This window comes from Schistocerca serialis, chromosome 2 (genome assembly GCF_023864345.2).
Source record: "Schistocerca serialis cubense isolate TAMUIC-IGC-003099 chromosome 2, iqSchSeri2.2, whole genome shotgun sequence".
In the NCBI taxonomy this organism is placed as follows: Eukaryota; Metazoa; Arthropoda; class Insecta; order Orthoptera; family Acrididae; genus Schistocerca; species Schistocerca serialis.
In genome coordinates, this window is record NC_064639.1 from 134,940,435 (window position 1) to 134,954,196 (window position 13,762).

General features: G+C 42.8%; 1 protein-coding gene across 1 annotated transcript in view; it reads left to right on the forward strand.

Annotated features, from left to right (window-relative positions):
* The window catches only part of LOC126456843 (allergen Cr-PI-like), a 71,046-nt gene that overhangs the window by 38,171 nt on the left and 19,113 nt on the right, over nt 1-13,762 (forward strand). The window contains exons 4-6 of the mRNA XM_050092656.1: nt 5,910-6,087; nt 12,778-13,085; nt 13,168-13,323. Of these exons, the coding sequence (XP_049948613.1) occupies nt 5,910-6,087; nt 12,778-13,085; nt 13,168-13,323 (642 nt within the window). The remainder of the gene's footprint in view (nt 1-5,909; nt 6,088-12,777; nt 13,086-13,167; nt 13,324-13,762) is intronic.

Genomic DNA, 13,762 nt, shown 5'->3' on the forward strand with positions numbered 1-13,762 from the left:
CAATACAGTCCGCAATTGTCTCCTCCTGAGTTTCATCTCTGGTCACATGAACCGCTGTCTTTGAAGACAACATTTTGACACAGACAACGAGGTGTAGGCCAGCGTGGAGAATTGGCGGAAAGCACTGGCGGCTGCCTCCTATGATGAGGCTATTGAAAAGTTGGTACAACGCTATGACAAAAGTCTAAGTCAGAACGGCGACTACGTAGAGAAGTAGCTGAAAGGTGTAGCTAATTGTTACAAGTAAAACATTTCTGATGTTCACTGTGGTTTCAATTTGGCAATCAATCGGAGCTTACTTTCTGAACAGCCCTCGTATAAACTGACACAAATTTGTAAAGTCTATAACATGAAAATATCCATTCGAAAAACAGGAGTGATGGCTTTCAAAGGGCCAATAGCGCTGAGAATTAAGACCATAATAGGAAATAAAGCAATTGAACAAATTAGTCATTTCAGTTACCTTGGAAATACTATAAGCTACCATCACCAGTTGTACAATATTATATGTCAACTAGCTCCGCAGACGATGAAGAGATTGAAGAACTGTATGATGAGATAAAAGACAGTAGGTAAAGTAAAAGAAGGAAAACTAGTTGGTGAATATCAACGGGGGTGTATAGAATGAAGTGAAGCAGCCGAGATAATTTTGCACAGAGTATAACTTAATCATCGCCAACACTTGGTTTAAGAATCAATCAATCAAGACTTGGAGACACCGGAATGTTTCACATCGATTAAATAATGGTAAGACAGAGATTTAGGAACAAGATTTAAAATTGTAAGACGTTTCCAGGGGCAGAGGTGGACTCCGACATGAATTTATTGGTTATGAACTGTAGATTAAAATTGAAGAAACTGCAGAAAGGAAGGGATTTAACAAGATAGGACTGGGATAAATTGAAAAAAACTACGGGTTGTAGAGAGTTTCAGATGGAGCATTAGGGAACAATTGACAAGAAGAGGTAAATGGAACACTGTAGAAGAAGAATGGATAGCTTTTGAGAGATGGAATAGTAAGGACAGCAGAGGATCAAGTAGGTAAAAAGACGAGGGCTAGCAGAAATCCATGGGTAACAGAGGAAATATTGAATTTAATTGATGAAAGCAGAAAATATAAAAATGCAGTAAATTAAGCAGGCGAAAAGGAATGCGTACATAGAGGTCAAATGTAAGGATGTAGAAGTATATATCACTAGGGGTAAGACAGATGCCGCCTGCAGAAAAATTAAAGAGACCTTTGGAGAAAAGAGAACCACCTGTGGGAATATCGAGAGCTCAGATGGTAAACGAGTGCTAAGCAAAGAAGGGAAAGGCCAAAGGTAGGAGGGGTATATAGTGGGTCTATACAAGGGCGATGTAGCATTTCCATAATATTACCCTCAATATTATGGAAATGGAAGAGGATGTAGATGAAGATAAGATGGGAGATATGATACTGCGTGAAGAATTCGACAGAGCGCTGAGAGACCTAAGTCGAAACTAGGCCCCGGGATTAGACAACTTTCCATTATAATTACTGATAGCCTCGGGAGAGCCAGCTATGACAAAACTCTATCACCTGGTGAGAAAGATGTATGAGATAGGCGAAATACCCTCAGACTTCAAGAAGAACCTAAAAATTCCAATCCCAAAGAAAACAGATGTTGACAGGTGCGAAAATTACCGAACTATCAGTTTAATAAGTCACGGCTGCATAATAATAACATGAATTCTTTGCAGACGAATGGAAAAGGTAGTAGAAGCCGACCACGTGCAAGATCAGTTTGGATTCCGTAGAAATACTGGACCACGTGAGGCAATACTGACCGTACGACGTATCTTAGGAGATAGATTAAGGAAAGGCAAATCTATGTTTCTAGCATTTGTAAACCTAGAGAAAGCTTTTGACAATGTTAACTGAATACTCTCTTTCAAATTCTGAAGAGATAAAATACAGGGAGCGAAAGGCTATTTACAATTTGTACAGAAACCAGACGGCATTTATAGGAGTCGAGGGGCATGAAAGGGATTCAGTGGTTGAGAAAGGAGTGAAACAGATTTGTAGCGCATCCCCGATGTCGTTCAGTTTGTATATTGAGCAAGCAGTAAAGGAAACAAAAGAAAAACTTGGATTAGGAATTAAAATCAGTGGAGAAGATAGAAAAACTTTGAGGTGTGCCGATGACACTGTAATTTTGTCAGAGACAGCAAAGGACCTGGAAGAACGGTTGAACGGAATGGACAGTGTCTTCATAGTGGGATGTAATATGAACATCAACAAAAGCAAAACGAGGGTAATGGAAAGTAGTCTAATCAAATCAGGTGATGCTGAGAGAATCAGATGGGAATGAGACACTTAAATTAGTAGATGAATTTTTCTATTTGGGCAGCAAAGTAACTGATGACGGTCGGAGTAGAGAAGATATAAGATGTAGACTGGCAGTGGCCACGAAACCGTTTCTGAGGAAGAGAAATTTGTTAATACCTAGAATAGATTTAAGTGTTAGGAAGTCGTTTCTGAAAGTATTTGTATGGAGTGTAGCTATATATGGAAGTGAAACATGGACGATAATCTTCGAAACGTGGTACAATAGAAGAATGCTGAAGATTAGTTGGGTAGATGACGTAACTAATTATGAGGTACTGAATAGAACTGGGAAGAAGATAAATTTGTGGCACAACTTGACTATAAGAAGGGATCGGTTGGTAGGACACCTTCTGAAGAATCAAGAGATCAGCAATTTAGTATTGGAAGGAAGCGTGTAGGCTAAAAATCGTAGAGGGTGAGCAAGAGATGAATACACTAACCAGATTCAGAAGGATGTAGGTTGCAGTAGTTACTTGGAGATGAAGAGGCTTGCAAAGGATAGAGTAGCATGGAGTACTGCATCAAACCAGTCTTTGGACTGAAGACCACAACAACAACCAGAGTGAACTTGACAAGAAATGGCAAATATATCAAATGATTTATGGAACAATCAATAGAACATTGAGAAATAAAGTGAGGAAAGAGATAAAGGTCCTGTTTTACAAGGCAATGGCCACTCTCTCTTTGCTATTTGGAAGTGAAATCTGGACAATTACTAAAAAACAAGAAAGTAGAATGGAAGCGACAAAAAAGAAATCTCGTATGCTATAAATGAGAAGATGATGTCCAATCGTCAAAGCTATTTAGAACATCTACAAAGGGTGCCAGTTTCGAGTAAACCAAAACAAGCCATAATTTTAAGTCTTTAGGACAAGATCCATAGGAAGACCAACCAGAAATGGCTGGATACTTTAAAAGGCAGAACAGGTCTATGGCCTTGACCATGACGAAAGAAGAGGAAGTACTCATAATAATTAATGAAGTCTTGCCATATTGTCAATTGGGGAAACATGAGATCGTTACAGACGTTTATGAAATTGTGCCCAGTGAAGCCAAGAATTGTTTCATTACTGTATTAAGCAAAATAAAGTAACTCTCAATTTGACGATAAGCTCTTATAATTATTCTACGTACACTGTTCACTGACACTCCAAATGTTACCTAGCTGTATCGTAATATCAAATTCCAAGCTATTCACTATTATCTAATCGCTACGACCATGATGGAACTGCCTTGTAATCCTAGCTTTTTATGTCAAATAAGTACTACACACTTATTTGCTGCAGTGGATAATGTCTCACCTATGAGTGAGCCTGTGTGTTCATTCCATGTAATAGCCCTAGAAACTGTCACACTCAGGTATCTGTGTGAGTTGAATAATTTTAGATGTGAAAAATTCATTTTATACTTACAGCACACTGCATTTTTTTCGTTTCGTGAAGAGCATAAATTTACATTTCTCTATATTTAAAACAAGTTTACAATCTTTGCATAAATATAAAATCTTATCTAGATTATATCTGCAGCTTTTTACCAGATAATACTCCATTGTAGATACCTGCGTCATCTACGAGAAGTCTGATTACTTTTAATATTGTGTGCCAAGCCATTAATATCCAACTTGAGCAACAAGGCTCCTAACACACTTCCCTGGGCCACGCCTAAAGTTACTTCTGCATTTGTCGTTGACTCTCGCTCCAACATAACGGGCTGCTTCCTCCCTATCAACAAATTCTCAACCCAGTCACAAATTTTGTCCGATACCCTATATAGGTGCACTTAGTAAACGTTGGTGTGGTACCAATGCAAATGATCTTCGGAACTCAAGAAATACAGCGTCTATACCTGTTTTCAGTGATCCATGGTCTCCACAGTGGGGAGTGAGAAGTGCACAAGTTGCATTTCGCATGATCGATGGTTTAGAGGTCTGTGATTGTTGTTGTCCAGAAGTTCATTCAATCGGAAATGCCTCATTTGTTTTGAGCTCTGAAAATTGTCTATGGCTCTACTACAGATGGACGTCAAAGAGTGTGGACGGTAATTTTACGGATGACTTCTGTTATCCTTCCTCATCTACATCTACATGGATACTCTGCAAATCACACTTAAGTGCCTGGCAGAGAATTCATCGAACCACCTTCACAATAATTCTCTATTATTCCACTCTCGAACAGCGCGCGGGAAAAACGAACATCCATATCTTCCCGTGCGAACTCAGATTTCCTTCATTTTATTATGATGATCGTTTCTCCCTATATAGGTCGCCGTTAACAAAATATTTACGCATTTGGAGGAGAAAGTTGGTGATTGAAATTTCGTAGGAAGATCCACCTCAACGAGAAACACCTTTGTTTCAATGATGTCCACCCCAAACCCTCTATCATGTTCGTGACACTCTCTCCCCTATTTCTCGACAGTGCAAAACGTGCTACTATTCTCTGAACTTCCTGATGTACTCCGTCAATGGTATCTCGTAAGGATCCGACACCGCACAGCAGTACTCCAAAAGAGGACGTAGAAGAGTAGTGTAGGCAGTCTCTTTTATAGATCTGTTGCATCTTCTAAGTGTTGCCGCATGGGGTAGCCGCCTGGTCTAGGCCGCCTTGTCACGGTTCGTGCGGCTCCCCCTGTAGGAGGGTTGAGTCTTCCCTCGGGAGGAACCATAGCGTAAGAAAGCATAGCTTAACTTAGTTTAAGTTAGATTAAATAGTGTATATGCTTAGGAACCGATGACCTCAGCGGTCTCCGCAGTAGATCTGTTGCATCTTCTGAATGTTGTGATAATAAATCGCAGTCTGTGATTCGCTTCTCCACAACATTTTCTACGTGTTCTGTCCAATTTAAGTAGTTAGTAATTGTAACTCTTTGGTATTTAGTTGAATTTATTGCGTTTAGATTTGATTGATTTATCGCGTAACAGAAGTTTAACTGATTCGTTTTAGCACTTATGTGGATGACCTCACACTTTTCATTACTTAGAGTTAGTTGCCAATTTTCACACCATACAGATTTCTTTTCGAGATTGTATGTTGTAGATGAGTGTGACCTGTTATTAAAATATGAGCTAACTCTGCTGCAAATTGTGTACAGAATATGACAGAATCCTATAGGGCCTTTGAGTGTTGTTTAATTTTAGAGAGAACTACATTGGCACAGTAATGCATCTTCCTTAGCAAAGGAGCACTTGAAAACGGAGTTCGGTACTTTTGCTTTCTCTCTGCTGCCCTCAATTTCAGTTCCTTTGTCAGCAGTCAGTGTCTGGACACTAACTTTGTTGTCACTGTCGTCATCTGCCTATGGCCAGAATTTATTTGCGGTTTGCGAGGAACTTCTGACAGGATTATGCTATGGTAGCCGCTTAGTGTGAGGGTTACTCCGCTACACTTGAATCTGTCATGGAGCGACTGGTAGTGCCATGGTAACTTGTTCTGTGGATCCCCGACGAGCTCCAAGTGACAGTGCTTAATACCTTCTGTCAGCTGGCTATTAGAGTGTCAGGAGGGTGCCGATCAGTACCGCTAGCAGCGTGATCAGCGATCTCTTGTTGCACGTGCTGCAGATGGCGGTGTGGATGCGCTACCACATGAACGAGAGGATGTTCGCGCACGCGCTGTACACCGTCCTGCTGCACCGCGAGGACACGCACCACATGATGCTGCCGCCGCCCTACGAGGTCTTCCCCGAGTACTTCGTCACCAGCGACGTCATGCAAATGGCCTACGACGCCCATCTCAGAGGTGAGTCCACTCCGCTGCAGTACATCTCTGGGGCTTACAGGCCAATTAGCTTAGCCACACTGGCAATCTGCGCTGATCAATCAATAAAATTGTAACACCATGAAGTTGGCATGAAAAAATCTCCAAATCGGCGTGAAAGGTGCTACCTTCTTGGATATGTGAACTATCGGCATCTCAGTAGAAGCTGGTAAGAAAAACGCCATCTACATTTTGTATAAACGTTACTCTATGGGTTCTTATACGGAAATCGCATTTGAATGTTGGTTGGTTGTGAGAAGTTCATATTACGCCTCATATAAAAAGAATACCGTCTACCACCACTTGCAGGAATTCCACAGGGGGAGGACCTCAATGGCCCCATGCGACTAGCGCTCGAGAGGGCAGGCCTACCCTGTCAGTCCAAAAAGTTTGGAGATTCTATTAAATTATGTTATCAGTGAGGCAGATTGTTGTTTTCATGTTGAAAGTGTTGTATATAGTTTCCCCCAGCCCAACCCTCCACTTCAGAACATGGCACGGAATATTCATACAGCCATGTGAGCTTGCCAGAGAAGTCCTTCTTTGGAACGTTGCTCAACTAGCGCATTGCGTTGGTCTGAATGTTAGTCATGTCTTCAAGTCGTTCACCCTTCATCTGATTTTCTGCACTTTGTTTTTTAGTGGTAGGTTCCAGAAAGAACTGTCTGCTTTTTGCATTGCAATTCAGTCTCGGCAGGCGTCCACACTTCGTTGATTTCGTTCGGGATGCAAGGTGTGCGGAACAAACTTTGCACACGCTTATCTCTTCTTCGAAGCAATCTAGAGAGTTTCTCGAACACTTAATTTAGATATGTTCCTCCTTTGCGATTTGTGATACACCAACGTTGGCATACTACTGCGGCCCGTTCACTGCTTAACACTGCCTGCTCTCCACTGCTTGGTGGAATGCACACCTGTTGCTTGCAGTTGTTGGTTCCAGCTGCCACTGTAGTTACTGCGCCGATGTCACTTACACTCCAGGAATAAAATCAACCTCGCAAGTATCTGGACGGGCGATTCATTGTTCGCTCAGCTCCGCAGAATCGTATGTCACGTAACTGGGGTCCAGGAAGACAGCATTTACACGATCGATGTATGGCCCATCTCAGGCTGGGCCTGCGAAGTAGGTTTTTTTCAGGATTCGTAATTCAACAAAGCATGAGGGAAAGGTTATGTCTGACAATAAGTTTTCGTTATAAGTGTCGACATTCAGGGGGCGGATGAGGAAGACCGCCTTCATAGAATGATCTCAAGGAATAAATGTATAATTCTAACCGTCCAAAAGCAGGCATACTCTTTCACCACATCAAGTAGAATTTTATTCCGCGTCTAGGAATAAGACACGGTAGTTCCTTTACGAGAAGGAACAATATTTGGCTAGTCTTTCGTACTTGCTATGGTCGAAACGGGCCTTGAATCGAAATCCCTGACCTCTAACTTTTCATCTACATCATACTCCGCAAATCACCTAATCCTGTGTGGCGGAGGGCACTTTTGCACCACTAACTGAGCCGTCCACCGCTATTCCACTCACAAATAACGCGTGGAAAGAATGATTGTCGATAAACCTCTGTATTGGCTCTAACTTTTTAAATTTTCTCCTCGTGGTCATTACGCTAAACGTATCTGAGGGGGAAGTAATATGTTGTCCGACGCTTCTCGGGAAGAGCTCTCTCGAAATTTCAATAGTAACTCTCTCCGTAATGCACAACGTGTTGTAACGTCCGCGACTGGAGTTTTTTAAGCGTCTCCATAACGCTCTCCCGCTGTCTAAAGAATCCCGCTACGAAACCCGCCGCTGTTCGTTGGATCTTCTGTATCTCTTCTATCAGTCCTACCTGGTAGGGATCACAGATAGATGGACAATACTATAGAATCGGTCGAACAAGCACCTTATAAGCCACTTCCTTCGTGGACGACTTACATTTCGTCAAGATTCTTCCTATGAATCTGAGTCTGGTATCTGCTTTTCCCACTATTTCTTTCCCGTGTTCACTCCACTTCAAGTCGCTCTGGATAATTACTCCTAGATATTATACGGTAGATACTGTTTCCAGCGGTTTGTCATCAGTAGTGTAGCTGTACAGTAGAAGATTACATTTCCTATGTATGCGCAGTATTTTATATTTATTTACTTTCAGGGTCAACTCTTAGAGACTGCACCATTCGTCAGTTCTTTGGAGGTCATTCTGCAAATCTTTACTGTCTTCTGGCGTTGCTGCTTTGTTACAGACGACCACATCATTTGCGAACAGCCCTAAAGAGCATCAGACGCTTTCTACTAGATCATTTATATATATTGTAAATAGTAACGTTCGTATCACACTTCCTTGGGGTACTGCGGAAGTTACCTATATATCTGTCGATTTTGATCCGTTAAGAGCGATGTGTTGAGTTCTATCTTCAATTAATTTAGCAACAGCAGCATGAAGCCAACGCGTGATCCGTGACGACCGTAGGAAAACCACATGTTAATGTTATGAATTTATTTGTTCCCTTGGGTGGGCATTACAGCTTCTTTGCTATTTCATGCGTTTCATCAACATTTTTTTTTGGTTGTATGTTATTAAAAGAAGAAATATGTAGTTTTAGTTTATTGCAGGAAAACTAAGTATTGATGGCAACCGAAACATGATTAGCCTACCATATGTTAACATTATATCTGTGTGAACACTTATTTCAGTAGTCAAGTCTGTCAATAATGTGACGACTTTCGAAAAAGGAGAGAATGGCGGAACATGACCGTTACTACGAGAAAATTACGTTAGCGGTTACAAAGAAATGGGAGAGGGTTACCAAGCAGCCACCACTGAGGATAGATAGACGGGGAAATAATTCGCTACAGGTGAGGAAAAGGGCAAAGGAGGATCCCCTCCGTATGTTAGGTAAATCACTGGAGCATTTATCACATGATCTGCAGCTTACTACCGTCCACATGATGGATCCCTCAGTCACGTATAATTACAGTTCTGTTAAGAAATGCTCCAGCTAATCGCTCGCCACTTGGTCCTAGGGTCAGGAAAAAAGCAAAAACATGTCTCACAAAATCTGACCGTTGTAGAAATACTCATTTCACTCGCGACATACTGAATCGGATGAATGGGATGAATTTAATTAACGCGGTTATCAAGTGTTCCACGTGGTCTTAAGATCAGTGACAAAGCAACAAGGTCATGTGCCACGAAAATTATCAGTTTCAAAAATATGCACTTCACTTACGAAATACTGTAACCAGTATAAGACTCGCCGAAGGCTAAACAAATGCATGGAAAGCCGATGAATTTACTTAACGTGGTTATCAAATGTCTCCATGTGCGTGAGAGCTAAGTAACGGAGAAAAACTCGGGTGCTGAGTCCAACACAGATCAACATTTAATGAATTTCAGACACAAAAGGATAAAGAAAAATGGAGGTAAGAATAAGTAGATGAACAAGAAAGCGCTGATGCTATCAAATCTATGACTTAATGCAGAATCACGACTTCGTGTAAATCTGTGTTCGCTTACTCATCTACTGCAGAACTACTGCTCCTCTACCGAAGTCATCTTCTCTCCCCTGTTCAAAGTGGAGACCGGGCTTCATGGGGGCGAAAAGTGCCGCTCGCCATTCTGGTTAATGACGCCACGCCAAATTGCCGCGTCAACTTTGAGCTGTTCTGACATGTAACCCGAATGCAGTAAGATGGCTCGTGATTCACCAAAATGTAGGGAGAGGAATCTTTTAGCGTCACGAAACATGCAATAGAGGCTATGTTTAAACCTCGAAGAATGCACTGATGACCCAAAAAGTTATGATCACCTCCTTAATAGTTTCTTTGTCCGTCTTTGGAAAGAAATACATCACTGATTCTGCGTATCAGGGATCCGACAATTTTTTGGTAGGTTTGTGGAAGTATGTGGTATTAGATGACTACGCACATATCACGTAACTCGCGTAAATAATGGGCTGATGATTTGTGTATGCTGTCATGGCGCCTCATGGGGCCCTAGATTGGTTTGATAGGATTTGTACCAGGCGAATTTGGCCACCGAGACATCAACGTGAGTTCACCATAATGATCCTCAAACCACTGTAGCGCAGTTCTGGCTCCGAGACACGGAGAATTATACTGTTGAAAGATGACATCGCCGTCGGGGAAGAAATCAAGCGTGAAGGGAAGCAGGTGATTCGCAGCTGTCTGCGTGTCTTCAGTTACCACCGCAGATCCCATGAAAGCGCGGGAGGATGCCTCCCATTGCATACGACTGCTACCACCAGCCTGTGCCCGTGGCGCGAGGCACGTTTTGAGCCGCCGTTCATCTCGATGAGAATGTTTGTGGAGACGGCAATCGACCTAGTCTAGCACAAATATGATTCACCCGAAGAGCCGACATGTTTCCGTTGATCGATGATCGAATCCCAATGGTCCCTTGCCCACTGCAATCCTAACTGACGATGTCGATGGGTCAACATGTGGACACGTAGGGATGGTCTTCTGTGGAGCTCGTACGATGAAGGTTGTGCTCTGAAACACTTCTGCGTGCACCGCCATTGTGTTCTTTTGGCAGAGATGTCACAGATCACCATCTGTCCTACTTTACAACAGACAGGCTCCCGAACCCCACTTCCTGTGAAGAGTCGTGGACGTCCAACCACGTAGCGCCTAGTGGTAGTTTCACTGTCCCACGTCTTTCCGTAGATGCTCAGAAAAGTAGCATTAAACATTCGATCGGCTTCGCCGATTTCGAAATATTCGTTCACAGGCCCTGCGCTTATCTCAACGGATTTTCCCATATGCAGCCCGTATCTTCGCCATGGTGACCTCTCGTACGTGTGTGCTTCGCTTACATACTTTTGTTATCACGTAACGTGCCCGCAACGTCACCGAGCGTCATCCAGTGTCGAGGTCACAGTGGTCATAATGTTTCGGCTTATCAGTGTAAGTAAGGGGACTTCTTCGGCCCCTACAAACAAGCCGCACTGTCAAGCTAAATGGTCTCGGCGGGGAAAGGACTCCATTTTGGCTACTTCAGAGAGACTGCAGTTTTTAAGAAAATAAATACCTTGTTCCCATCCTCTTTCACGTATCAGAGAGATTGCCACATAAAGAAAATGATAAAGATACGATCAAAGGATTAAATATTATAGAAGTAAGAAAAGATTGCGAAATAACGCACGTCCTTCAACTGTCAGAGTGGCTTTCCTTGCCTAGCAACGAAGAAAGGAGGAGGAGGAGGCGATTAGTGTGCCGTCGACAACATGGTCATTAGAGACGGAGCAGCAGCTCGAACTAGGGATTTATGGAGAAGGATAGCGGCCGCGTCCTTTCGAAGGAACCAGCGCGGCATTTTTAGGGAAATCACGGAAAAGCCAGATCAGGGTGGCCGGACGCAGATTTGAACCGTCGGGCTCCCGCATCCTAGTCAAGTATGCTGACCACTGCGCTATCCTGCTCAGTGTCGGCGATCAGATGCGCGTCAACAGTGGCAACATTTACCGCAAACATGACGTAATTTTGACGTCACGCGCAATATCGACGACCGCTTGATCGGTTATTTATTTATGTATTTAACGTGATCAGATTATGGGCATCAGGTCGTCTCTTACATCGGGCCTTATTGGTTAACCCCAGAAAAATTCACAAGAGTAGAAAATTGTTAAACTTGTTTATTAAATTATCGTTAAAACTCACAAGGTCTGTTGCACTTAGCCGGCGAGATTCTGATGTTGGCAGAACCAGCTACGTTTCGTAGAATTTGGACACAAATGCTTCGGGGATGCCGCAGAGGACACTGGTTTCACGGCTTGAGGCAGCGCGCTAGGTCTTAAAGCTGTAGATCGGGTTGTCTTCGACTTTGAGCAGAATACAGAGGCTGAGCTGAACTTAAAATTTTCAGCTACTACTACAGCCGTCTTCTGCCCTTGCGCAACTTATGAATGGAAAGCATGGGCTGTCACTGCTTCCATCCATTATGGTGAGGTGAGTGTGACGTCACTTAATTGTAATCAGGCTTTCATTCTGCATATATAATTTTCACAGCCGGCTAATTGCAACCATAGCGTGATTAGATGATATTATTGATTTTTGTTCATGCTTTTCCAGGGCTTTTCTTTAAATCACTCAGATTTTTCACTGTCATTCGCCATGTTCATGACACAGGTACTTTTAGGTCGCCACCCATCTGTGCCAAGGCTATAGTTGGTATATGCAATGCCTTCCCCAATTGTTAAATGGTAGTATCTTTGATTCAGTGGACAAATAATTTGTTTCGCAATAAACTAGTTTGTTATAGTGACCATTAGTTCCCTCTCATAGTTTGATAGATAACATCATTAATAAGTTCTTATGAGGTTCGGTGTCCAAATTTTCACCTTTAATTGCGCCAGCACTAGTAATTTTCACTCAATAAGGCGTTATTCGCAGTGCAGCCCCGTTTCTTTTGAAATACGTGATCGTATCGGGACCTTTCCATCCCTGAAGGTCATCGAGGATAGGATCTGTAGCATCTCAAATGTATGCTAAACAGCTCAGACAGAATCTCACAAAGTTATAAAAATTCTGAGGCTTGCTATTACATTCCGTTTTTCTTCTTACTGCTTACAGTGCCTTACTTGTGTACCTAACGTTACAAAGAATATTGCTAAGTGAAATTATAAACACTTTTTAATTTGAAATCTGCCTCATGCACACAGGCCTGGATACTAAAGAGGATGCCCCTTACATCATCGAAGCCAACTACACGGGCTGGATGGAGGCGCGAGACACGGAATCCGTGCTGTCATACTTCCGGGAAGACGTTGGGCTCGCTGCATACTGGGCTTTCTTCGGATACAAGTTCCCCTTCTGGGTGAACACCACAGAGAGCTCCCAGCCCATGCTGCAGCACCGGGGCCGGCTCTTCTACATCCTGATCCGGAACCTTCTGGCTCGCTACGACATGGAGAGATACTCCCGAGGCATGCCACCCGTGTGGCCGGTCGAACTGTGGGAGCCCGTTGAGGTGATTAACAAGTCGTGCATGAAGTAAATACGTAACAGTTCCTCCAGAGTGATGAATCAGATGTATATGGTTCTTCTTACAGGGTTACGATCCGGAGATCAGGCACCAAAGTGGACACGAGTTCCCGGCCCGCCCCGAGGGTCTCAAGCCCAGAAGTACTGACGTGTTGTCCATGGAAGACCTCATGGACTGGGAGAGGAGAATTCGCGACGGCGTCGCCATGTCAATTTACCTGGACGTAAGTACCCAGCAGCAGCAAGTTACATAAATCAGTATGTTACATAGATTACGTCCAGTTTTGTGGCGCTATGAAGCCTCTTGACGAGATATGAATAATGAACATTAATAGCTGTAATAGGATAGTGACGAAAATAAGTTATATAATTCACACTCCTGCATATGGTGAACACATCGCATTAATTACTAGCGCAACACAAAATAATACAGTGATGTAAATAAAATCGCAGCACCAGGAAGGAGTTGTGTGACATAAACGATGGTTGGTAGGCGTGTTTGCATACCTGAATGATGATTGTTGGATGTAAGGTCCGTCAGTTGTGCAAAACACCGTTTTTTCTCAGTACCCAAACATGTTTCGGCATCACTGTGCCATTATCAGTGGGTTTACGTTTTCTCATCAACATCGTTTAGTTGCAGATGACAAGCTACCTGTAGTA